Source organism: Colobus angolensis, unplaced genomic scaffold, assembly GCF_000951035.1.
Source record: "Colobus angolensis palliatus isolate OR3802 unplaced genomic scaffold, Cang.pa_1.0 Scaffold316, whole genome shotgun sequence".
NCBI classification, from domain to species: Eukaryota; Metazoa; Chordata; class Mammalia; order Primates; family Cercopithecidae; genus Colobus; species Colobus angolensis.
Genome location: NW_012116444.1, coordinates 201686 through 227598, shown reverse-complemented (window position 1 = coordinate 227598; position 25913 = coordinate 201686). Strand labels below are relative to the sequence as shown.

The 25913-nt window shown below is 52.0% G+C and overlaps 1 protein-coding gene across 2 annotated transcripts in view; it reads right to left on the bottom strand.

The window, feature by feature from the left end:
- CRTAC1 (cartilage acidic protein 1) overlaps positions 1-25913 on the bottom strand; it is a 165152-nt gene that overhangs the window by 15455 nt on the left and 123784 nt on the right. For both annotated transcript variants that reach the window (XM_011951161.1, XM_011951162.1), the window contains exons 7-14: positions 23542-23687; positions 20504-20640; positions 16647-16729; positions 15629-15729; positions 14988-15156; positions 4080-4225; positions 2664-2706; positions 181-324 (exon numbers count right to left, since the gene is read on the bottom strand). In XM_011951161.1, the coding sequence (XP_011806551.1) occupies positions 181-324; positions 2664-2706; positions 4080-4225; positions 14988-15156; positions 15629-15729; positions 16647-16729; positions 20504-20640; positions 23542-23687 (969 nt within the window). The remainder of the gene's footprint in view (positions 1-180; positions 325-2663; positions 2707-4079; positions 4226-14987; positions 15157-15628; positions 15730-16646; positions 16730-20503; positions 20641-23541; positions 23688-25913) is intronic.

Sequence of the window (25913 nt, the reverse complement as noted above, 5' to 3'; positions counted from 1 at the left end):
TGATGGGGCTTCTCCAAGCCTCTGTCATGGTCTTCCCTGGAGACCCAATGTGGGTCAAAGGAGACTCTATCCAGCCAGGAGAAGGAAGGGGTTGGGGACTTTGATCTGGGGCCTACCCAGAGCTCCCCAATGGAAGACAACTTCCCTTTGCTACTGGACTATGGCTGGGGCCCCACTCACCCACACAGGCTGTGCCATCCTCGTTGGGCTCGTAGCCCCGACTGCACTTCTTGTTGGTCCGGCACCTGTAGCTTCCATAGGTGTTGACACACACGGGCTTGTCTCGAGGGCACACGAATGGGAACTGGATGCATTCATTGGTGTCTGCAAGGCAAGGGGAACCACTGACCATGAAGGTGTGGAGCAGCAAGTCCCAGCCCAGGCTCTGCCTGCCCATACGCTGTCTGGCTTTGGGAAAGTGCCTTCCTCGCAGAGCTCTAGTTTCCCTGCTTCAATTCCCTTGGCTGGCTCCTCTTGTACTTGGTCTCTACATGCTGGGGGGCACTCAGGCTTGGTCCTGGGTCCTCTCTTCTATCTACCACAATCGTTCTAGGTGATCTCTTCATGCATGGATGATTCCAAAAGTTCTATCTCCAGTCACAGCCTCTCCCTGTAGCTCCAGACTCACGAATATAATAACCCATGACCTACTTGACAGCTCCACTTGGATGTCTAAGATGCACCTCGTGCTTAATATGTCCAAAATAGTACTCCAGATTCTGCCCTGCCCTTAAACCTCTCTTGCCCTCTGTTCTGTCTTCTCTAGCTCAATCAATACCCCCATCATCTATCAGCTTCTCAAGGAGAAATCAGAGCGACCCCGATTCCTCCGTCTTTCTTGCCCCCTGTGCGATTTCACAGCAGAGCCTGTCCACTCTTCCCCACAGTCCACCAGTCCACCTCTCTCTGTCACCTCTTTCTCATTCCTCTGCCACCACCCAATTTCCTGCCATCGGGACCTCTTGCCTGGATTTCTGCAGCTGCCTCCTCACAGAATACCTGGCTTCCCCTCTTCCTTTCAATTCACTCTGCAATTCAGCAGCTGAAGTGAGCCTTTAAAAACATGAATCACATCATATCACTCTCCAGTGTAGCCTACAGGGGCCTCATGGACTCTCCATCATCTCCAGGCCATACTGGCCTCCCTCCTTCTCCTTCGACACACGAAGTCTTTGTCTTGCCTCCCGCTTTTCACTCCTGCCTTTCCCTCAGCTCTTTCTGGGCCTGGATCCTTCTCATCCTTTAGGTCTCAGTTCAAAGTCTTTCTCCCGAGGCCCTCCCTGACCACTCTGTCTGGGATAGTCTCCAGGGAGCACCTTGCTCAGAGGGTTCTGAAATCATCTTGTCCAGCTGTGTGGTCTGTCTCCCTCTACTAGAATGGATACCCCTCTTGTGGAGGCTGGGGGTGGGGGTGGCACTTGGCCTACATCCCCAGCTCCCAGCATGACACTTGCTGTGTATGAGGCACACAACTGCCTGTTGGGTGATGAAAAGGAAGAGGAGGCTGATCTCAAAGGGTCCTTCCAGCAGACAGAGAAGACTCTGGAATTTCTATGCACCTGCACTGTGTGTTTGGAGTGGGGCCAAGTGGGGATGTGGAGAGCATAGGGGAGTCATTTCCTCCTCCAGCCACCCTTGGCACCACTGCTCCTCCACCTCCCAACCTGTGCTCCTTTGTCCAGACAGTGCTCCCCACCAGAACCCTGTCTCCCCTCTCTGTGACTGCCAAACTCCTCCTCATCCCTCAGGGCCCAGGCTTGGACCTCACTTTCTCTAGGGCACCTTCTAGGACCCTCCCTATGCTGGTTTAGGGCCCCTGCTTTGTAGTCTCCAAGCCCCTGCCCTCCCCTATCTGGGCCCTGATCACACTGTGTGGTTGTCAGCTGTTTACTTGTGTGGCTCTCCATTGGCTTTTAGCTCCTGAGAGTGGTATCTGTCTTGTTTACTCCTGTATCTCAGTAGCAAAGGGCTAATGAGCGGCTGCAGAGTAGACTTGGGAAGAATGCTGGATGAGGTTTCAAAGAAGGAGGGATCCTTGGCCTGATCCCTCATTGCTGGTCACTGGGATGGAAAGTGTTGGGGGTGAAGGTCTCCTAGACACTGAACTTCTAGGCTGCCCCTTCCCATTCTAGGCCTTTGGGGACTTTCAGAAGGTTCTTGGACCCTCAAGGAGCTGCCATCCTGGTAGTGCTGCAGCTACCTGCCTGCCCGAGTACTGCACCAGGCTGCAGTCTCCCTTCCACAATGTGACCACACTCCATACACTATTTTGCCCCAATGCCTTGGCAATGCCCACCCTTGCCTGCCAGTCCCCTTGCTTGCTGCTCCACATGGACTTGCTGGCCATGGCATGTGGCTATTCCTCCTGTGCCAGGGTGGTGGTGTGTCTCCTTCCCATGTGCACTTTCTCGGTACTCATGGCAGGGAAACACTGCCAGTTCCCAGAACTGTAGTGATTCAGCCTGTGGGTCATTAATATCACTCCCACCCTGGTGAGTCATGTGGTGGCTGTCTTGGCATATGGAGTCCCAGGACAAACAACACCCTCCCCGTCCTCCTTTCTACCCCTTGCTTGCACCCTGGACCTTGCCATGAGTCAGGCGGGCATTCCCCAGGGAGATTCCGGCCTCTGCCCCATGCCCTGGTGACTGAAGGCAACTCACCCATGCAATGGCCATTTTCCTGCTGGGAGAATCCTTGGCCGCACTGCAAGGTGGGCAGAAGCAGAGACATGAGTGAGTTGAGAAGGTCCGATCCCAGGTTCCCTCCTAGTCATGGCCACAGAGCAGCTGTTGCCCTAACCACAGTGTGTGGCATGCTCTGGGCCTGGGGGGAGCCCCCTCCCTTGTAAGACCCTTCCTTTGTGCTGAGAACAGAAGCCTGGCAGGGAGGCCACGAATGGATACAGTTCAGACTCTTGCTCATTTCCCTGTACAGGGGATCCACGTGCCCGAGATGGGATGCCTAACAGAACCTGTCCCTCCTGTAGCATAGCCTTGAGGCTGAAGTTGGGTCTGTCAGGGCAAAGAGTAATGAGGGCTGGGAGATGCTTTTTGAAGTGTCTGCTCACTGCCGACACGCACTTCTCCAAGAATCTCCCCCTCACATGGGTGGGTGCCTGCAGCCATGCTTGTGTCCCGTCTCTCTGGCCAGGGCTGATGGGCGGACATCCTGGCAGGAGGGAAGACTCAAGGCTTTGCAGCAAGAATTTGAACAAATGGACTCAAAGACTTGAGAGTTCGGAGGTGGTCCTGCCAGGCTGTGGAGGCTCTACCATGCCCATATGGGGGTCTCAGAGACAGCAGCCTGGGGTGGGGCAGGGGACTCAAAATGTAACACACATGACACAAAATGTCAATCGACCATACTGATGAATGAGGTGGGTGGATGCGGATTGTTGGGGAAGAGGGCCCCTCTCCTCCCAAAGCCAGTGCACTGACAAAGGTCCTTGAGCTCCTAGGGCTGAGGCCATCAAGCTGCCATTTCCACTCATCCTGAGCTTCCCTGAGTTTTGTGAGTGATCCTCCTTATAAGTCCCCTTTATTTGTGCGAGTTTCGGTGGGTTACTGTTACTCGCCACCAAGTGAACCCCATCAGAGTTGGAATGACACTACTGACATGGGTCCAGAGCTGCTCCTCAAAGAGACCCCAGAAGTCCTGCTGCAGGCTCTGAGCACCATCCTAGGGCAACAGGAGGTCTCGTCAGAGACTCAGAAAGAACCCGGAGGGCAGCAGGAGACCTGGGGTCATTTTTTAACTCTGCTCGCAACTGACTGCAGCCTAGGTGGGCCTTGGTGGGTTTCCTCTCTTAACTTCGGTTTTCTTCCTCTGTAAAACTGGTGCAAAAATGCTTGCCCTGCCAATACAGCAGGGATTCTTTGAGGAGCAGAAAAGATGTGGGTGTGATAGTGTTGTGCAAACTACAAATGGAGGGATCAGTATGAGGCCTTCGCTTTGCCAAGAAGATTTCCATCACTCTAGAGGCTGAGTTTGCAGATGCCTGGGAACCCAGCTTCAGCCCATGGGGCTGTGGGTGGTGCCCGCTTTTCTGGCTATGAGGCCCAGATGCCTTTGCCCACCTCCAGTGGGGCTGGGTTCTGAAGTGTGTCCTCATCCCGGGGGTAGGGGATCTCCAGCACCGAGTTCATCTCCCCGCTGGCCACGTTCCGGCTCACCATCTTGCCATCTGGCCATGTCACCTCCACACTGCTGGCTTCATCCTTCCCTGAGGGATGGAAGGAGAGAGCATCAGCAGCAGAGGAGAGCAGGAGGCTCTCAGAGGAAGCATCAGCATCAACGAATTCATCCATTGAATAAAAGCATGAATTGAGCACTGTTCTAAGTACTAAGGAAATGGTGAACGAGACAGATTTGAGGTCCCTCCTCTCTGGAACAATGCTGTCCAATAGACCTGTCTGTCTGCAAGGACAGAAATGTTCTGCATCTGTGCCGTCCAGTACAGTAGCCACTGGTCACATGTGGCTGTTGAGCACTTGAAGTGGGACTTGTGTGACTGAGGAGGTGAATTTTCAATTTTATTTAACTCTAACTAATTTAAATTTAATAGCCACACATGGCTGGTGGCTGTCATGTTGGATAGTGCAGCTCTTGAGCTATGTTCTAGCAGAGAGGCTAAGCATCAGGAGGCTGTACTGGAGGACACGGTAAGGCCTGTGATAAGCAGGTTGTCTTTGGAGTCTGGGGTTCAAATCTTGGCTCTACCCCTTACCTGGTATGTTGGAAAGAGCATGGCAGGAAGTGGGTGGGAGACTTGGGGACAAATCCCAGCTTTGCAGCTAACTGGCTTTGTCATCCCAGGAATGCTTCTTGTATTTCTATTTATTGAGCTCTGCTAAGGGCCAGGCTCTCTCTTGTCACTGGGGATGCCCCTGTTCTCATGGAGTTCCTGCTCCGATTGGGGAGACAAGCAAACAGATGAACAAATAAATCATATCAGATATTGACAAAAGTAGGGCAAGTAGGTAAGGAGGAGCTGGGGGTTGCCAGGGCCTTGTCTAGTCAGGTGGTCAGGGACAGCCTCTTAGGGAGGGGGCATTTGCACTGAGCTCCACATAAAAACTTGGAAAAAGAGCTGGGCATGGTGGCTCATGCCTGGAATCCCAGCTACTCAGGAGGATGAGGCAGAAGGATCGCCTGAGCCCAGGACTTCAAGGCCAGCCTGGGCAACATAGTGAGACCCTGCTTCTGAAAAAAACAAAAAACAACAACAAAAACAAAAACAAACAAACAACAACTTAGAAAGATGGAGTGATAAACAGCTGGCAGGTGGAGGACAGGGGAGAAAGACCATTCTACAAATCTAAGATGCTTACAGAAGATGTTGGGAAGCTCAGAGATATTCACAGTGAATCCATTTGCACACACCCCTAAAGCAACGTGCTACATCATTGGTGGAAAGCAGACTGGAAAGATTTGTCAGATGTTTAGGCACCGTCAAAGCCAGCCCCAGCTCCCCGCATAAGGAAACAGGCCTGCCACTGTGGCAAGGTCAGGCTAATGGTGATGGATGGGGGTGGGGAGGAGGCGGGGCCGGGCCTCACCTTCGGGGAGAGGCTGCTCTCAGGTCAGCTCCTGGGAAAGATTGCTGTGCCCAGCACAGACAGGGGGAGTGCACAGCCCACTCTATCACCCATCAGGGCTGAGCAGATGTGGGGACACGGGGTCCTCCAGGGGGCCTCGAAATCAACACACACCCCCAAACACCATTCCTGGGTTAAATAATATATCACCCACATATATGCACCATTATTTTTCCTAACATATGTAGATAGTGTTAGAAAACAAATTAAACTTAAAATTGCTGTTGAATGTATATTCACTTTTGGTCATTGCTATCCACCAATGAATTTTACAATGATAGCTACTATGGGGTGGACGGTAGTTGGCAAAATGTCTTGATGTATAAAGGGGGTTTCCATATTTTAGATAAGGGTGTTTGGAGGCCACGTGCAGACTTGGAGGAGAATCTCTGTGTAGACTTCTGGTAGAGACCACTGTGGGGCATGAAGGAAGGGAGTCAGGTGCTGGGGGGAGGCCCATGATGAGGGGTTCCAGAGGGAGTTACGCCTTGCGAGCCACAACCCCCAGCTTCTAGATCCTTTCCATGTTTGGTCTCCTTTTGCTCTCCCACCCTGGCCTCCAGGGGAGTCTCACTGGAACGTCCCAGCCTTGCTGCTGCCGTGCTGTGAGTCTATGAGGGCCAGGGCCAGAGCTACGCTCTGAAGAGTCCATGGAGAAGCAGCCCCTGCCCTCATGGGCACGGCAGGCAGCAGCAACAGAGATGCTCGGAGACAGAGGCTCGTCCTCACACACTGAGTTCCTCTCCTACACAGCTCAGTTGCTCTTTGCACGGAGAAATCCTCTCCTTCCGGGTCCAACCTTACTGTTCTGGGTTTTGCTTTATCAAGCAAGGAATTATTTCTCATCAATCCCTCAATCTACAAGAACCCCTTCTGCAGAAGAGGGGTAAAAATGGGACTGGGGAGTGCCAACTACAGATTTTCTTTTCTTTCTTTCTTTCTTTTTTTTTTTCAGATGGTGTCTCACTCTGTCACCCAGGCTGGAGTGCGGTGGTGGGATCTCAGCTCACTGCAACCTTCCCCTCCCAGGTTTAAGCGATTCTCCTGCCTCAGCCTCCTGAGTAGCTGGGATTACAGGCACGTACCACCGCACCTGGCTAATTTTTGTATTTTTAGTACAGACAGGGTTTCGCCATGTTGGCCAGGCTGGTCTCAAACTCCTGACCTCAAGTGATCCACCCACCTCAGTTCTTATAGTGTTGGGATTACAGGCGTGACCCATCACACCCAGCCAGATTTTTTTTGTTTTTTGTTTTTTTTCTAATTTGAAGTAGAATCTTGAGGCGCGAGAAATTTGGCATTTTCAGGGTGTGCAGTTCCCAAATTAAGTGGCACATATAAAAGGTAAATATTTGCCGTTAAAAGGAGACAAAGAACAGCAAATGTTTCTTACCTAAGACTGCAGAACAGCTACATGAATATGTTTTCCAGCCTGACTGAAGGGCCACAGAGGACTCAAAAGAGTCGCAGAATATTCATAGACAGTCACAGATTTGCCTGTGGTACTTGTGGCACTTAGTTTTTTTTTTTTTTGTTTGTTTTCTGTTTTTATTTTGAGATGAAGTTTTGCTCTTGTTGCCCAGGCTGGAGTGCAGTGGCGGGATCTCAGTTCACCACAACCTCCACCTCCCAGGTTCAAACAATTCTCCTGCCTCAGCCTTCCCAAGTAGCTGGGATTACAGGTATGTGCCACCATGCCTGGCTAATTTTGTATTTTTAGTAGAGACAGGGTTTCTCCATGTTGGTCAGTCTGGTCTCGAACTCCCGACCTCAGGTGATCCACCCACCTCGGCCTCCCAAAGTGCTGGGATTACAGGTGTGAGCCACCACGCCCAACGGGAGTTAGTTTTGAGTTCTGCTTCAGCAGCTTCCTCCAGACCCAGACTTGGTGCAGGGGGCCTGGAGCTATGAGATAAGCAGGCCTCAGAAAGCACAACCAGCAGGACTCCCTCCTCTGCCGCTGTTTTTTGCTAACTTGGGCATCCTCTCTGGGCCTCAGTTTCTTCATCTATAAGATGGGGGTGCTGGCCGACAGCCTTACCACTCCTGGGAAGCAGAGCCTTTCTATCCTGGAGCAGGAGTCCTGCCCCGCCGTTAATCATTCACCTCAGCGTCCCTGGCACCATCAGCTCTTGGACATGGGGTCTCCCTACAGTTTCCAAAGGGCTCTCCGGTGTTGGTGACAACAGTGAACACTGACAACATGCCCCAAGCTGTACCAACTGCTTTATGATGCTAACGCATTGAAACTTCACATCTCCATGAGGAAGGTGCCAGTGTTATCATTTCTGTCTTAGAGACGAGAAGGCGGAGCCATGGAGAGGTGCAGTGAATCGCCCAGTTGCCCAGCAGAGGTCCGACAGATCCCAGAGCCGGTATCCCACACCCAGCAGCCACCATATACCAAGCTTTGTGCAGGGATTTGGGATTCTACAGAGAATGAGACAGACCCAGGCCCCATTCTCATGATTTCCATGAGAGCAACGAATACAAGTGATTATATTATAAGCTGGGAAAGTGCCACAACAGCAGTGCTACCATGTGGTGAGAGAGGTGGGTCATTTCATTTGGGTATTGCAGGAGGAGTAAGAGTTTGTGTGGCGGAGAAGGCAAGGAAGGAGCATTCCAGGGAAAGGATACAGTGTGGGCAAAGGTACAGCGGCATCAAAGGGTAAGTTGTAGCTGAAGGTCAGGAAGAAGTTCAGAGCGGGAAAGAGTGTCAGAATGTGTATCAGGTGGGAATGTGTATCAGAGGAGGCCGGGGAGGGGCTTCAGAGCCTTCACACTTACGAGGTGGGTATTTTATCCCCATTCTCCAGATGTCGACATTGAGGCTTGATAAGGTGAAGTGACTTGCAGGTGTCTGAGCTAGGACCGGAAACCAGTCTCCTGTCCTCAGGCGCAGCTCATCCCTCTGCCCAGGCAATCTGCATAACATCTTAAGTCTTCCCGCGGCTGCATGGCCGAGGGGAACTGGCTCCCAAACACCGCACACCAGCAGCCTCGAAGCCGGCCAGTCCTGCCAGGCCTGTGTGTAGGGGAGGGCTGAGCAGAGGAGCGCCCCCCATTAACCAGCGGAGACATGAGGTCAGGAGCAGCAGTGAGTCACCTCTGGCAGCTTTTAAAGGACAGAGGCCAAGGAGGCAGAGAGAATTGCACTTTTCAGAAGAATTACAAACAAAACAGATGGTGGGAATACAGTTGGTAGAATATTTTTGCACTTTAATAAAGCAATTTTTATGTGGGCCACTGAATTTCCCTTCCCTAAATGAGCATCAGCCAGTGCGGAGAGGCAGCTCTGAGTCACCTGCAAGCAATTAGCTGAAAGGACGGTGGCATGTGTGGGTGGGGCTGGGGCATCGGCAATGCCGGTTGTAGGGGAGGGGGAAGAGGGGAGGGAGAATGGTGGGGGTGGCTGCCTGAGCCGGTGACTCCCAGTGGAGCTGGCTGAGGCAAATAGATGATTGGTGTTGTTTTTATTTTCTGGGTTTGGGAGTGAGGTGCCTCGGCCCGCTACCAGTTGGGAAATGGAGCATGTGGGGCTCGGGGCTGGGTTCCGAGCAACCAGGTTGGTGGTGGGGGAGCCCTCGACAAGGGCTATAAGCAGAAACACTTATTTTCAGCAGGAGGTGAGGAGCAGCAGGGAAAGGCCGGGGTGGAGAGGGACTGCGGAACTTGGTGGGGGGCTCCACTGAGCAAGGCAGGGTCCACTGAGAAGGGACCCCACAGCAAGATGTCGCTATGAAAGCTCTGCACAACACAGTGGCCCCTCTGGGAACCCCCCATGCTGACACTCATTGCCTGTGGTTGGAGGTGGGGAGTACAGGTGAGGGCCTGCGTCCTCTGGGTGTGCTCCAGTGGGAGCAGACACGATGTGCATGGGGCAAGGCTGAGGCTGTCTGGGAGAGGCACACGTGTGCACACTCACATACACGTCCATGTACCCACACATGCGCACCGCACCTTGCTGCAAAATCAGGAGGAGGCAGCGCACGACTCATGGAGGCAGGAAGGGGGTAGGGGCCCTGGGGGCAGGTGAACTGAAGTCTTGTGAGTGCCGGCAGGGGAGCTTCCCGCTGGCTCCTCTCCTCTACTCCTCAGTCATAGGGGACCTCAAGGCAGGCCTTTCTCAGATTCATGTTGTAGACATCCCCACTTCTCACCCCAACTGCTCAGAACTGGAAACAATCTAACTGTCCATCTAGAGGGGACTAGGTAAATAGGTGGTGAGTGTGAGTGCTGCCTCACAGTGAAATACTCCACAGCCCTGAAAGGAAACAAGAGATATGCACAGACTTGGCATGCTGTCCAGGATGTGTACACACACTCATGCACACACACACTCACACGTGTATACAACAGGCTCTCACTCTGATACCCAAGCTGGAGTACAGTGTTGTGATCATAGCTCACTGCAGCCTCAAACTCCTGGCCTTGAGCGATCTTCCTGCCTCATCCTCCTGAGTAGCTGGGACTATAGGCTTGCACCACCACACTGGGCTAATTTTTGTAGAGAGGGGGGTCTCACCATGTTGCCTAGGCTGGTCTTGATCTCCTAGCCTCAAGCAATCCTCCCTCCTTGGCTTCCCAAAGCACTAGGATTACAGGTATGAGCCGCTGCACCTGGCCTTGGACATATGGTTAAGAGGGGAAAAAAGCAACTTACAGAAACAAGTGGAAAGTATCATTCTTTTGATTTTAAAAATTACCAAGAAATTTGTGTCTGTGTGTTCCTGTGTATATGACATGTAATAAAAGCACATCACAAGCATGACCTGTCCAACCCAGACCACTGTGCTGGAAAACTGCTCCTTGCCCCTTCCTCTCTGCACTCCGAATCCATTCCTCTGTTCTGCATTTTCTTTTCTTTTCTTTTTTTTTTGGAGATGGAGTTTCGCTCTTGTTGCCTAGACTGGAGTGCAATGGCACAGTCTTGGCTCACCGTAACCTCTGCCTCCTGGGTTCAAGCGATTCTCTTGCCTCAGCCTCCCGAGTAGCTGGGATTACAGGCATGCACCACTATGCCCAGCTAATTTTGTATTTCTAGTAGAGACGGGTTTTCTCCATGTTGGTCAGGCTGGTCTCGAACTCCTGATCTCAGGTGATCTGCCCGCCTTGGCCTCCCAAAGTGCTGGGATTACAGGCGAGAGCCACTGCACTCGGCTGCATTTTCTTTTTTCATAGCCCATTATATCTTCTAACATTTTATTTATTTACCTATTTACTATGTGTATTATGTATATAAGTTCCTTCTACTGGAATGTAGGATGGCTTGTGGCAAGGATCTTCAGTTTTGTGTTTGGCACACAGTAGGTGCTCAGTAAATATGTAGTCACTAAATGAATCAAATGATATTGAGGGAAGGTGAAGGAAGAAACATTTACTTTTTCCTTAATATTCCAAACAGTGGTGAAATGATGAGTAATTTTTCTTCTTTTAAAAATAATTTTCTTATTTTCCTATAATCAATATGCATTGTTCTTACAATGAGAAAAAAAAAGTTTTCCAAAACATCCCCATTCTTTGGACTGGACCTTCCCACTTCCGGGCCTTTGGCCAAGCCAGTGCAACCTCTGGAATGCTCTCCTTAGGCCCTCGCCTACCCCTTCTAAGCTCCCACTGTCCTTCTAGACCTAATTCCAGGCCCACTTCCTCTGGGAAGCTGCCCAGAACAAAACTGACTTCTCTCGCCTGTGTCCTCCCATGGCCACGGGGCCAGTGTGGCGGTGTCCAGATCTGCCTCTCATGAGAGTCCTGTGTCCCTCTGCCTTCTGCCCGCTGCCAGCCTGGAGGGCAGGGGGCATTTCTTATCTGCCTCTTTCCCCATGTCTCTGCCTCTCTTGGTCTTCCACAGGCCCATCTCTGTCTTTCTGTCTCCCCCTGTTCTCTCTCTTCCCAGTCCTTCCCTCCATCTGGCCTTCTCCACTGGCACCCTCGCTCCTGCTCCGTTGCCAGCTCCCCCATCAGTCAGGAAGAGCAGTGCTGAGCTCCACTCATAAGAGATCCAGAGGGGCCTTGGAGCTGCAGGGATGGAACTGCCCGCCTCTCACTGTGTCCCTGGCGGCTGGGTTGGCCATCTGCTGAGGCGCCTCATGACCCAAGGGGCCTGTCCCTAGAGCAGCCTGCCTTCCAGTGCCGCTGGATCCTGTCAATAGAGAGAGGAGTCTGTTGGGAGGCCCCTTAGAGCATTTTGAGCCAGAGGTCAGACCAAGAACAAATCCCAGGGCTTTGCAAAATAGCAAGGACTGGCACTAGGCAGAGGTCCCAATGAGATGCAGTGTGCATAATACTGAGTGTGGGGAGCAGGTGCCCAGAAGGGACTATTGAGCCCCCTTCTCCCCATCATATGACCTGGCCAGTTAAGAAAGCAATCTGTTCTCCTGGCAGGGCAGATTCTGCCCAGAGAAGGGACCAAGTGAGGTCCCTAATACACCTCTTAAAATAGCAGAGGCAGCCCCTGAGATGTGGGGAAGAATTTCAGCCCCCATCCTGCCCTTGCCATTGATTTACAAGGTAAGCCTCAATGTCCTTACTGGCACAATGGAGTAGGGGAGTTGATTTCCAACCAGAAGCCTGGATAAACAGCCACCTATGATACCATGGCGGTCACCTTGCCGCTTGTCTGGCGGCACAAAGCAGCTACTAGAGGTGTTAAGTCACAGTCAGGAACTCAGACCGTGGCATCGGGAGGTGGGATCCAAATCTAGCTCTCCTTACTCTGTGGAGGTGTGGTTTGGGGCAAGTTACTTGACCTCAGTCTCAGTTTTCTGACCTGTAAAATGTGGGTTATGATACCTGATTCTTCAAGTTGTGAAAATCAAATGAAGTGACAGGCAAACCACTCAGCCCAGTGCCTGGCACATACTAATTGCTTGATAAGTGTCGGCTACTGCTACTTTGCAAGACAGGACTGTGTATTTAAAAGATGTCTTGTGCCTTTAGGGCCAGCTTAGCACATAGCTGCCTTAGGAGTGATAAACACTCCAACCTCAGGCTGACTTATCCAGGGTGAAATAGCCCAAGAAAATGATCATATAACCAGGCCCTGGGTCCCCTAAATATTTATTGCTTCTTTTTCAGACTACACATGAATATTATGTGTTCCCTATAAAAACTGGAGCACACACACACAACAAAACATATGGAAAAAAATAAAAACCACACGCTCAAGGAAGCCTGGGTTTGAATCCCAGTGCTGCCATATAGTATCATGTGACCTTGGCAGGTTTTTTAATTGTTCTGATCTTCAGTTTTCCCATGTGTAACATGGGGATAATATTGCTCATCTCACAAGGTAGTCATGAGGATTAAATGAAGTAATAAGAGTGAAGTGCTTGGCACTGTGTCTGGAATAAGTGAGAGTTACTATATTAATCCAGCCACTCAGACAGAATCACTGTTCTCACTTTTTGCATTTCCTTTCAGTTTTTTCCTGCACATATGATGTGTGTATAATATTAACATTTGTATTCAGTAATTTGAGACCATAGTGCCTATTCCTTTTATATTAAAATGGTACATCTCATGAGGTGCGAACACCTGGGGAAGGTGTCTGATTTTGAACCTAGGAACGTTTGACTCCAGCACTTTCTGAACCACTGTGTTTCAGTGAAGACACTCTGGGCTCCTCTACTCCTACTGGTGTTTCTCAATGATTTTTCCGTCATTGTAATCCCCTCACCCTGCCAGAAGACTCTTTAGACTTTTTCCCCAATTCCCCCCATATGTTCATTTTAAAATGTTGTATTTTAAAATAATTATAGATTCACAGGAAGCTGCAAAGATAGTACAGAAAGCGCCTCTGTGCCCTTCACCCAGTTTCACCCAATGGTTGCAGGTTCCCTATCCAGGGATCCACCAGAGGCACCACAAAGATCCCCTCGGGCTGCCCTTGGCGATAGTCACACCCACTCCTCTCCCTTCCGTCATCTCTAAGTCCTGCCAACCACCAATCTGTTTTCCGCTGTATAATTTCGTCACTTTGAGAATGTTATATAAACAAAAATCTACCATACGTGACCTTTGCAGATGAGCCTTTTCTCCCCTTTTCTCACTCACCATAGTGCCCCGGTGATCTACGCAGTTTTTGCACATATCAACAGTTTATTCTTCTCATAGCTGAGTAATATTCCATGGAAAGGCTGTATCACAGTCGCTCGAACTATTAACACCTAGGTTGTTTCTAGTTCCGGGCTATTAATATAAAGATACTATGAACAGATGTAAAGATGTTTGTGTGGATATAAGTTTTTATTAGTCTGAGATAAGTGGCTTGGGATATGATAGCTGGGTCATAGAGTAGCAGTTGTTTGCTTAGATTTGTTTTGTTTTCTTAAAATAAACTGCCAAAAGATTTTCCAGCATAACTGTACCATTTTACATTTTCACCAGGGATGTAGGAGAGATCCAGTTTCTCTGATTTCTAGAAGCTACCTGGATCCTTGCCAGCATTTGGTATTGTTGCTATTTTAAATTTTTGTTCTAATAGGTGTGTAGTGATAGTTCCATTAATGCCACTGATATGCTGAATATCTGTTTATGTGCTATATGCTTGTTGATGCTTTTTTACTTTTTGAGATAGAGTCTCACTCACTCCAGCCTAGGCTGGAGTACAGTGGTGCAATCACAGCTCACTGCAGCCTCTACCTCCCTGGGCTCAGGTGATCCTCCCACCTCAGTCTCCCAGGTAGCTGGAACTACAGGCATGCGCCACCATGCCTGGCTATTTTTTTTTTTTTTTTTTTGCACTTTTGGTAGAGATGAGGTTTCACCATGTTGCCCAGGCTGGTCTCCAACTCCTGAGCCCAAGGGATCCACCTGCCTCAGCCTCCCAAAGTATTAGGATTATAGGCATGAGCCACTGCACCTGGCCTCTGATGCTTTTACATATTTAAAAAAAAAAAAAGATAGGATTTTGTCATCCCCTTTCCCCTGCCAAGAACCCACTCTCTCCCCTTTGGGGTGACTTCACTCCCATTGAGAATGCATGGTTTCCCAAGCCTTCTGTTCAAGACTGAACCAGCTCCCAAGAGGCTAGGGAAACAGCTGGCTTGGACACGTTTGGTGCAGCCCAGCATTTGAACAAGGCTACAGCCTTGAACAAATGGAGGATTAAACACTCTGACCCCAAGGTGAACTAATTCCACGGAGGCACTGGGGTGGGGACTCCTGCAAGCGAGATGCATGAAAATCTAACCAGCACTTCCCACTTGCCTCCTCTTGAGCTCAGGCTCATCTCGGAGCAGGGTTTGTCCCCAATAGCTGGTGTCCACCATGGCTGTCACAGTAGAGCAGTGCCCAAGGATGCTCGGGCTGTGAGTCCCTGAATCAGTCAGCATCCCGCTGTCCTGACAACAGCTCACCATCCCCCACCAGACCTCTACTCACCCAGGCCAAAGTGTGCCACGGGCTCCATCTCGCACAGGTAGCCTGAGCCCCCGTCGATGATCCTCAGGTGGGCCCCGCTCTTCTTGGTGTAGAGCACGACCTTAGCCCCCCTGGCAAAGGCCCCAAACCGGGTGCGTGGCACCACTCGCAGCCAGTTGTTGTTGAAGCCCTGCAGGGAGAGTGAGAAGTAGACACCCGGTGGGCGTCAGCGTGGCTGGTGGGAAGAGCAGGGAGCCAGGGAGGATGGGAGGGGGAGAGGGAGAAGAAGGAGGAAGAGAAGAAAGCGGGCAGAGGAAAAAGAGAGGAAGAGGAAGCCCAGCGAGAAGAACGAATGAGGCAAAGACAGATTGGCTGAATGAAGGAGAGGAACTGCAGATAGAGGAGACAAAAGCCAAGGGACTCAGGGCACAGTGTTTGGCAGAGAAACTACAGTGGAAGGCAGAGAGGCAAGGGCTTCTCCCAAGGCAGCCCTTCCTGAGCTTCCTGGTGCTGCTGGGAATTTACCTCCCTCCTCCAGGGCCCGGGGCTTCCATTACCCGCCATGCTGGCCAAGCCAGCACCCCAGTGCCTTGCCCTTACCAACCTAAGGTACCCAAGAGCACACAGGGCTGGGATCTGTGGCTCCTGAGGTCTGAGCGCACCTGATTGCCCCGGAAGACGGACAGCGGCTGAGCCATGGACTCTCCATGGGACAAGATGAGGTCCAGCATCCCGTCTCCGTCGAAGTCGGTCACCACACCCCCTACAAATAATGCAGATTTCACCTCTGGCTGCCATCCAGGAGACCCACGGAGGAGAGATGTTCCCAACCAAGTGCAGTATCCACAGCCCTGGGTGCAGGCGCCAGAGAAAGCGCAGCACCGGGGCAGGAAGGCTGGGGCTCGGCACCCATCTCCTATCCTTCCTAACAGCCGACTCATGATAGGACTCATGGGACAGACATTTCCTTCCTTCCCCCGGTCTTTGCATGGACACAGTGCATGCAAATTACTCAGACCACATAGGCTTCATTCTGGTCTTTCTATTATGGTTTGAATAATACATGCCTGTTATATTTGCATATATTTTTCTGTCAATTTATCAAGTGTTTGCATATACACAGGCTCCTTTTGGTTGTCATTACAACCCAAAGAGGTGAAGAGGACAGATATAATTATCCCCATTTTATGAATGTGGAGAACAAGACCCAAAAGGTAAAACCACTTTTCCAAGACCACAAAGTGAGGCAATGTCAGAGCTGGGTTCTGGGACTCCTGGCCCAGGGCTCTGTCTGACAAGCTGAGTGCAAAGAGGGGAGGGGTCAGATGGCAAGATCCTCTGCCTGAGAGCAGAAGGGGCTCACTCCTCTCCTTTCCGTCCCCACCTGGCAAGGTATGGCCAGAGAAGCTCCTGCCCGCAGACCCACAGATTCTCATTCCCCTGCCCCCATCAACCTGGGATTGGGGGAGTGGACCATCCTCTCCTCTGTTTCCTGCCTAGCCGTCCCCAGGGTTCCCCCATCTCCACTCTCTCCCCTGCCCTTGAGTCTCAGCCCTCAGTGTGGCAGGGACAGGAGGGACTCTGCCGTGGGACTGGCTGCCCCATCCCTCCCGCCCTCGTCCCAGGGTATGAACAGTGCTAAGGGGGCAGTGCAGGCCAGATCCCCCAGGTGCCCCTCACCTGTGCCCCGGCCCTCAGGCTCCAAGGCGTCCCCAGGATTGAGCTCCTCGATGAGGGGGTCTCCGTGCTCCCTACGGATGACGCTGCAGGAGAGGAGACAGGTTTGCTCTGGGGGGTCTCAGAGGCCCCTGGACCTGAAGACCCACCTGCTCCACTCTGTCCCCTGAACATCCCCGGGTCCCAATGTACATGGGCTGCCACCTGGCTGCCCATGGAGTCACTCTCTGCTCCCAGACCCTGCCTACACTCTGCCTGTTCCTTGCCTGGGTTTTAATTTATGTTGGTAAATATTGATTTTTCCTTCTCTGATGGATGAATTATAGGCAGACTGGGGAAGGGCAGTTGATGGATGAAGAAGGGGCAGGGACAGAACTTCCTTCAACCGACCTTCCTTGTCCTTCAAGTGGCCCCTGGGTTTCCTAGTTCTGGATGTTACCCAGGGTTTAACCCCACTCAGTGCCACCTCCTCCATGCCCTCCTGGACCATCCTGCTGGAAGCAATCCCTTCTTTCTTCATGGGCTTTATCACTTTCTGCCTGTGTTACAGCTCTGTGTGAATGCATCTGATCTCCCCTGGTAGAATGTGAGCTCTTTGCAGGCTGGGACCTTGCATTATTCATCTTTGCATGTCTTGCAGCATCTAACACAGTGCTCGGCTCTCAGAAAGTTCCAAGCACGTGTCTGCAGGATGCAAAGGTGAATTCCAGAGGCAAAGAGAGGAAAGGGGTCCCTTTGGGTTGCAGTGGTTCTGTCTGTTTGGAACTCTGAATTTTGGCATTGTTTCAGAAACGTCTGCTAGGGAAGTCCTGCTCTTTCTCTACATTTAGCTGATGATGGCCATGAGCTTTCCTCTAGAATTGTTCTCACTTGGTGTATTCTCACAGCCTTGGGTGCTCTGCCCTAGATGTGTGGGGCAATGATGGGAAGGTAGGGCGTAAGGAAGAATTGGCATCACACTTCCTACCACATCGCAGGTTGCCTGTGAGAAACACCAGAGAGCTGTGGTACAGTCATAGGTTCAGAAGGGGGTTGGGGTCCCCTGAGCTGGAGCCTTTGGTGGCTGGGTGGCAGAGAGAGCTGGCAGATGCCCCATGAGGTGGGCTTGTGTGTTGGTGTGCATGGGTGTGATGCCCACAGTCTCTTTGACCATCTGTGTCCTGCAGCCTCTGCCACAGCTGTGCAGAGACACTTCTTGGTTCAGGTGACAACGCAGTTAAGGAGTCCTAAGGATAACACCCAGCAATTCCACTGCATTTCTGTGTTCTTTGAACACATTCTTAGGCAGCAACTATTGTGTACGGGGCCCTGCGTGAGGTATGGTGCACAGTAGAAAGGATGGAGCTCAGAGTCCGTGTTAACAGGAACCACCGTTCAGAGGGCTGAAGGCCCAGGGAGAGTGGGACGTGGGGAGTGCAGAGCTGGGAAAGCTCACCCAGATTCGGGCAATCAGGGAAGGTTCCCTAGAGGAAGGGTCAGCTAAGCTGAGACCATCATGGTGAGTGAACACATGTCGCTCAAATGAAGAGGGAGAATTGGGGGCTAGAGGGAGTTGGCAGCCTGAGGGTGAGGCTTGGCACGGCCCAGAACTGAAGGAAGCTTGCTGTGCCTGCTGCTTAGATGTAAACAGGGAAGTAGAAAGTGACGAGGCTGGAGATGGAGCCGGGCTATGTGGGTTGTGTCAAAGAGTTTGGACTTCATCCAAAGGCAACGGGGAGCTTCTAGAGGATCTTCGGTGGGAAAGGGGTGTGGCCAGACTCGCATTTTCTCTGCAGGACTAGAGACAAGGAGAGCAGCTGGGGGAGGTGCAGAAATCTCCGTGGGAGACCAGGAGTGGTGTCATGGTGGAGAGTTAAGAGCAGATCGGAGACATGGCTAGATGCAAAAGGGGGTGACCCTGCACACGGCAGTTGGCCTAGGAGTGTCTCTGTTCATGCATTTTTGCCTCTGTGATTCTTTTTCTTTTTTCCTTCTTCTTCTTTTTTTTTGTGCTGTGATTATTAAGAGGGCTTCCTTAAACTCTCATTAAGTGACTGGGTGATGAGTTCCCCAGATGCTGCAGGTATCATTAAAGGATGTGCAGACTCAAGCACACTGAGGCTTTGTGTCCCCGCAGAGTGCCTGGCATGTTCCTGGAGAGCACCAGGGCCAACGAGCCGACGATGCCTGTTCAGTGACAGGTGAAAAGCCCCTGTGGTGTGGGACAGTTGGGGGTTAAACTTCCAGAGCTGCCAGCTGAGTGCCAGTCCCAGCTGCAGCCCCTCTTGCTCTCCTCTCTGCTGTGTGCTCAGGACCCAGCCATCTGCCACGGGGACTTGGGGCACAGCCACGTACCTGGGAAGTGGCTTCTGCTGCTGCTGAGTGGAAGCAAACACACTAACCCATTGGGCAGCCACGTGGTGACTTGCTCTGTCCACTGACAGCTCTGGGCCAGCCTGCCTTGTCCTCCCTCCCAGCCCTGTCTCCCGGCTGCAAGGGACGCTGGGAGATGTGAAGCAGGCTGGATGGGCAGGAAGACCTAGGTTCTAGAGCCACAGACACAGGGGCACTAGATTCCTCAGTGCCCAGTCCTCACCCTCCTGGCGAGTGACACTTTATTAGCCAGAGAAGGAAAGCAGTGTCTCTGTTAACTAGCAATTGATCTTCTGCAATTAATCTAGAAGTTGTGAATAAGCTTTTTGCAAGGCACCTAATTAGTAAATCTAGCGCCTTTGGGGGGTGATTACATCCAGTCAGGATTGATGCTTTGTTAATAATTATATTTTAAAACACGCTTAGTCACACTCTTGCCTTTTAGTATAAATAGTTGGACCCTCCCGGGAGATGGGGTAGGAGTCTTGGGGGGCCAAGCAGATGATCTGGCACATGTCCTGGATCCAAGGCCCTGGCCCACCCGCCTTTTCCCACCTGGTCCTGAGCCCTCTTGGAATGTTTTAGGGCAGGAACAGGGACATCTCAGGCCACATGCCTGCCCAGGACTCCACCTATCCAGGACTCATGGGGAGACCCTGAACTCAGTTCCCCAACAGTGGTTCTCAAACTTCAATGTGATGAGAATCACCTGGTGCCTACTGTACTTGTTAAAATACAGATTCCTGGGCCTCACCCCCGAGATTCTAAATCAGGAGATGTGGGGCAGGTCCCAGGATTCTGTACTTTAAGCCCTCTGGGTGATTCTGATGCCAATGGTCTCTGGATGTTCCCTTGGAGAAATATTGCCACAGCAAATCCAGCCCTTCCTCCCTAGACACACTGCTCAGAGGCCTGCACATTCCCTCCATTTCTGAGACCCTTTTCCTTGTCTACCAGGAACCTTTGTCATCCAGAATTTCCCAAAGGATGGTATGCAGAACACCAATCTCAACAGAAAAATCTGTGAAAGAAGTGCCCTGTGATCAGGCCTATTTGGAATACTCCATCCATCTTTTGGAAAATTAAAATATTCATGGTCAAGTTAAAGGCACTGAGAAGTCCTGCAGTAAATAAACCTGTATTTACTTGGGCCCTGTAGCCCCTTTTTGTGGTAGTGATTGGATCCTGTAGCCCCTTTTCGTGGCAGTGTGGCTTTGTATCTTGTGGCGCTTGGGTTTTGGGCACACTTTGGGCCACATTCCTCTTCCCTTTCCCTGCAATAGCAGAGGCCAGCTCCTTGACCAGGCTACGCCCTGCATTCCCACAGCCTCTTGCCCAGTCCTCGTCCTTCCCTCCTTTCTGTTTCTTCATCAGGGGACCTGCATTGACCTTGGCCTGACCACCTGGCCCTGGGAACCCTCCCCTTCTGATTCTTAAACCTTCTCCCTGACCGTTCCTCCCACCAGCTGTCAAGGGTGAAGGGCCACGAGCCAGGATGGAGCATCTACCGGAAGAGGCGGTTGGCTGAGGAGCTGCGGTAGGCGATGTTGTTGAAGAAGATCTCCAGTTCCTGGTCATTGTCAAAGTCAGCGGTGATGACTGTGCGGACAGGGGAGGGCATGGAGAACTTGGGCGAGGCGATGTCCTGGAGGAAACAAGGCTGGGGGTCAGCGGCAGGAGAGTGGGCTCGGGCAGGAGGCCAGCTCTCCTCTATGGAGTGTGGGGGCAATTAAAAATAAGAGGCAGCCCAACCCAACAGCTCCTCTCCTGCCTCCTCAAAAGGACCTGGGGGCTGCCTTTAGGATCACACAGACCTCAGGCTGCTTGTACCAGAAGAAGGAGGGAAGAATAACAGTCGTGATAGACACCAGTGAAGCGCTTAGCCATTCCCTAGTCTGGATCACACCTGTCCATCCCTCGAGGCAGTACAGACGTTAGCGTTCCCATTTGGTGGGTGAGGTAATTGAGTCCTGGAGAAGGAGGGGAACTGCGATGTCACAGCTACTGAGTGGGGAGGCCAGGGCTTCTCATTCTGGATGCTGTGCCCTTTCTTCTAGGCATCCTTCCTCCTCCGTGCTGAGTCAGAAGCTGGGTGGGCCTGAAAATCTCTGTGCATCTAAATCCAGGCTCCACCACTGACTAGCTGTGTGATCTTAGGCAAGTTACTCACCCCCTCGGATCTCACCTTCCCCATCAGTAATGTGAGAATAATAATAGCTGCCTGGGTTGTGAGGATTGCATGTAAAATGCCTGGCACAGAGTGGGCATGAGACAAATCGCCAGCAGCCTGTCCTGCCTTACCTGCCACCTGCCTCAGGGAAGGTGAAAGAGGTTACCTGTAGCTGTGGATTTGGCTGCCTCTACTACCTTATGTTGTTTCTTGGGAGCCTTCTTATTTTTATTTTTTGAGACATTTGCTTTGAGGGGGTTGTGGTATCAGCTACATCTGTCCAGGACTAATGGGGAGACCCCAGGCCCAGGATAGCCCAGCTGGAACTCCAAAGCGCTGGGAGGGTCTTGGGGGACTAGGCTAAGGGTCCCAGGTGTGTTTTTGCCTCTGAAACAGAAGGAGAGCTGGGAAGGGCAACCTTCTATTTCTGAGTGTAATATCCTCATCGTAGGTGGGTTTTTCCCTTAAAGACCTTGCGGTCCTGTCCAAGTCCCAAGACCCACATGGAGAGGGCTGAGAAAGGTACAAGTGGTGTCTCTGGGGGTCTCCTCTACCCCAGGCTTGGGCCTGCTCTCGGCCTCCTGCTGCAGGCCCTCTTTGGCGGCCACAGGGATGAGCAGGCTGGGTCAGCAGTCGAGCTGTCTGCTCTGGGGAGGCCGGGGAAGGAGGCTATCTCCATCAAAGCAGTAATGAGGTTGAATAAGCCTGGCCAGCTGGTCAAGGTGGGTTGAGCTGGGCCTGAAGAGCCAGGGAGCAAAAAGACCTCAGGATCTCTAGCTATTATGATTCTATTGATCCTATAAAAATGGAAACCTCCCATAGCCCCCTTGGGGCTGCCCTATTCAATGCCTGAGCTTCCGAGATAATATATGTTAAGCTTAGCACAGTTCCTGACACATGGAAGACACTTGATAAATGGGGCATTTATTTATCATATTTTATTCAATTATTATTATTGCTCCTGAGAGCTCTGGGGAGGGGCCGTCGGCCAAGTTAACAGGGTTCCTCGCCCTCAGCGCACTGGCATTTAGGGCTGGATAACTATTTGCTGTGGGGCTGCTCTATGCACTGCAGGGTGTTCAGCCCTATCCCTGGGCTCTGCATACTAGATGCCAGGAGCACTCCCTTCCCCAGCTGTGACAAACCCAAATGTCCCGAGACATTGTTGAATGTCCTGGAGGGAGGGCAGCAAGATCATTCCTGTTGAGAAGCTGGGTGAGAACAAGAGCAGAGTACAGACGGAAATCGTCCAAGATCCCAGCAACAGCTGCTCTGGGTTCAGGGCATGCCTCCCCCCAACTCAGAGAGCCTGAGTCTCAAGCCTTAGCAGGGAGGGAGTGGCTGGGCCTGGGCCTCCCAAGGTGGCTGCCTACAGGGAAGGGACTTGGTAGGGGGGGCCTCTTCTTGGTCACACAGAAATGAGGTCCCTGGGGACTTCCCTGGGATCATCAAGCCTCAGGTAAATCCTGGAGCTTTCCCGTTTCCTCAGGGTGTTTTGGCAGACCTAGGTACCTGCACAACAGTCCTGGCTCCCTGAGATCAGCTTCAACCAGTCCATGCCCTCTATTGTCCTCCCTGAGAAAGTCCCAAACCCATGCCCCTCATGCTGATGGCACCTCTATCACTGTCACTAACAGCCCTTTTGAAGAATTCTTGGCATTGATCTATCAACAGCTCAGGGAGGGGCCACAGAGAGGGCTCTGAGGCCACCTTGCCTGCCATCTGCTGTTTGTCTTTAGGGGCAGCTGTTGGGAACTCCGTGGCTTCAATCTTCCAATCTCTCCACCACTTTGCCCTTGGTCTGAACGTCAGTCTGAAAAGGTCTGAAAAGCTGAGGCTGGGCTTTTGTGGAGTGTGCAGGGGATGCCATCCTGTATTCCCTGCACACTCCACAAACACTCACCCTGCTCTAGCTTCTGGATCCATTCCAGGAGCCACCGGGAAAAGTGGCCTGGATCCAGATAGTGCAGCCCCCTTCCCAGGGCTCCAGCACCCCTCGGAGGCTGCTCTCCTGCCTCCCTCTGCTGACCTGGCTCTTCCTACTCTTGGCTCCAGAGCTCCTACAGCAGCCCAGCTGTAGTCCCTCATCCCCTGGTATAACCTTCCTTGTCACACCACCCCCACCCTGGGCCCTGAGAGCCCTGAGCCCTGCTTATGCCAGCCTGCAGCCTGGTGACTGAGTGCAGTAGCAGGATCTCAGCTCACTGCAACCTCCACCTCCCAGGCTCAAGATTCTTGTGCCTCAGCTACTGGAGTAGCTGGGATTATAGGCATGCACCACCACGTCTGGCTAATTTTTTGTGTTTTTAGTAGAGACAGGTTTTGGCCATGTTGGCTAGGCTGGTCTTGAATTCCAGGGGTAAGGCCCCTTCTTACCCGAAAGCGGACCTTCCCATGGGCACTCATCTGCAGATAGAGGCGGTGGGGGCCATTCCAGTTGCCATAGACGATGTCCACCTTGCCATCACGGTTGAAGTCAGCCAGGGCAACGCCTCGCCCGTGCTGGTGGGGGTCGTCCACACCTGGGGAGGAGAGGCAGGAACTCCCAGGGCGGCATCCCCTGTACACTCCACAAACACCCTACTCTAGCTCTGTGACAAGCACCTAGGGAGGGTGGCTCTCACCTTATTCCCAGCAGGAGATACGGGAGACACAGCTGCAGTCTCAGAAGCTCTCTAGCTCTCTATAGGGGCAGGAGGTGGGACAGTCATGTGGTTCAAAAGAAGACCCGAGACCTGTGTTCAAGCTGTGTTTGCCCAGCATGCATATTATTTTTACCCTGTTTGGGGGCAGCATGAGTTGGGGGAGGGAGACTGAGGGAAATTCTGGAGGAACACAGGCTCTTCCCAGCCACCCCTAACACTGCCACTGGAAGACATTAAGCTGATCATGCCACTCTTTTGCTTAGGCTGATCACTCCCTCCAATCCTCTTGGGCAAAGTTCTAATTCTTCTAATTCTTGCCTGGGGAGCACAGGGCTGTGCCTGACCATGGTCCTGTCCACCTTATCTGGTCTTGATCTGGTCCCACTCTCCCCATCTTTCCAGCTCCTGGGCCTTTTCTCAAGCTGGTTGCTCTACCTGGGATGCTCTCCCTCTAGCTCTAGGCTACCCAGCTCCTGATTATTCTGCTCTCAGCCACAATGTCACCTCCTGCAGGAAGCCCTCCCTGACCACCCATCCGAGACAGCTCATCTTGTCCACCCTGTCAGTCTCCCTGACAGCCTCCTAGTCTTCTCCTCCAACATGCTGATCACAATGTGCAGTTATGTTCCTTTGTGGCTGACTTGTTAGGGTCTGGTTTTCCCACTAGTCCTGACATTCCGTGAGGTCAGGACTCTCGTCTCAGTTCACTTGGGTACACGCAACGTCTATCTCAGGACCTGTGGTTGCCTGGTAGTTTTCTGTAAATACTTGCTGAATGAGTGCACAGACATAAATAACATGACAGAAGGCAAACCGGGGACGTGGGTGACAGCAGAGGAAATACTACAGCCACGACAGAGAAGCCCACAGCATGCCTGGCGAGATCTGGAAAGTGAAGCCTCTGTGCCCAATGCCACCTGCTTATACCATCCACTGAGTGGGTCCTGGGGGAGGACAGAGGGTGGCTTTGCCCAGAGCAATGGCCTGACCTCTTAGCTGCCCACTGGCCAGCGCATAGCTGAGAGACAAAGGTGAATGCGACTCTAAGCACCCACCCACGTTGACTCTCAGAGGACAAATAGCTGTAGGTCGTCAGGCTCTCTGGGATGGCAGGCCACAGGACAATGTAATAGGCTGTGGGGATCAGAGACCCCAGGACACAGGGAGCTCTTGCCAAAAGGCAGGGTGGGGACCCCTGAGAACCCTGGAGGCTGAGTGTCCTCCTGGGGGAGGGAAGGAGTTGGGGGGAGGAGTGGGGAGAAGAGGCAGTGAGACCCGGGCTTGAGAAAGAGGGTTTGCAGAGACTAGGGGCAGCCTCCAGTCTCTAGGATTGATACTCCATTAATTCTCTGCCAAACTCCCTGGCCCAAATGTCGGTGGCCTTCTGCATTGGCCCATTTCTCTCCTATCTATGAGGCACCTTGACAAGGAGCTGGTTCCCTTTCACGGGAATAATCGGTGCCAGGCTGCATTTCACAGCAGCATCTGTTTGGGTGATGAATGCCCTCTTGACATGTCTTGTTAAACCCCTGCAATCATTCTGACTTTCAATTACGGGCCTAGCACCTTTCCTCTCTCCTCCTGCCTGTTACTTTCTCCCACTCCAACTTGTTCGCTCACCTCTGCTTCCATCTCTTTAACACCTTATCAAATCCTCTAGATTTTCTCCACTATCCCCTCCCCTTTGCTTTATGATTTTTCAGCAATGAGAAAATTTGCTGCCAAAGGATAGCGTTAGGAGGGGTGAGCCAGGTGGGAGGACAGGCCAGGGGAGCCCAACTTCAGCCTTGCCAGAGAAGGACAAGAGGTAAGGCAAGATTGGGGGCTGAATGGCAAAACTGGGGGTGGGTGTGTGTTCTGGGCCAGTAAGTCCCCACAATGGAGCTCCTGGGCAGAAAGCTGGGGGTGGTAGGTACTCGTAAGTCCAAGAATCCAAGAGAACGGACTGGCACACGTGCAGGGATGCGACGCGAACTGCCGACAAGAGCCAGAGCTTGCAGGACCCTTGATTTACGTGTCTAGATCCTACTCACCTCCCCTGCAGGCCAGAACTCTTCCCCATGCCTCCAAGAAGGAGGTGAAATCAAACCTCCCATTCATTGG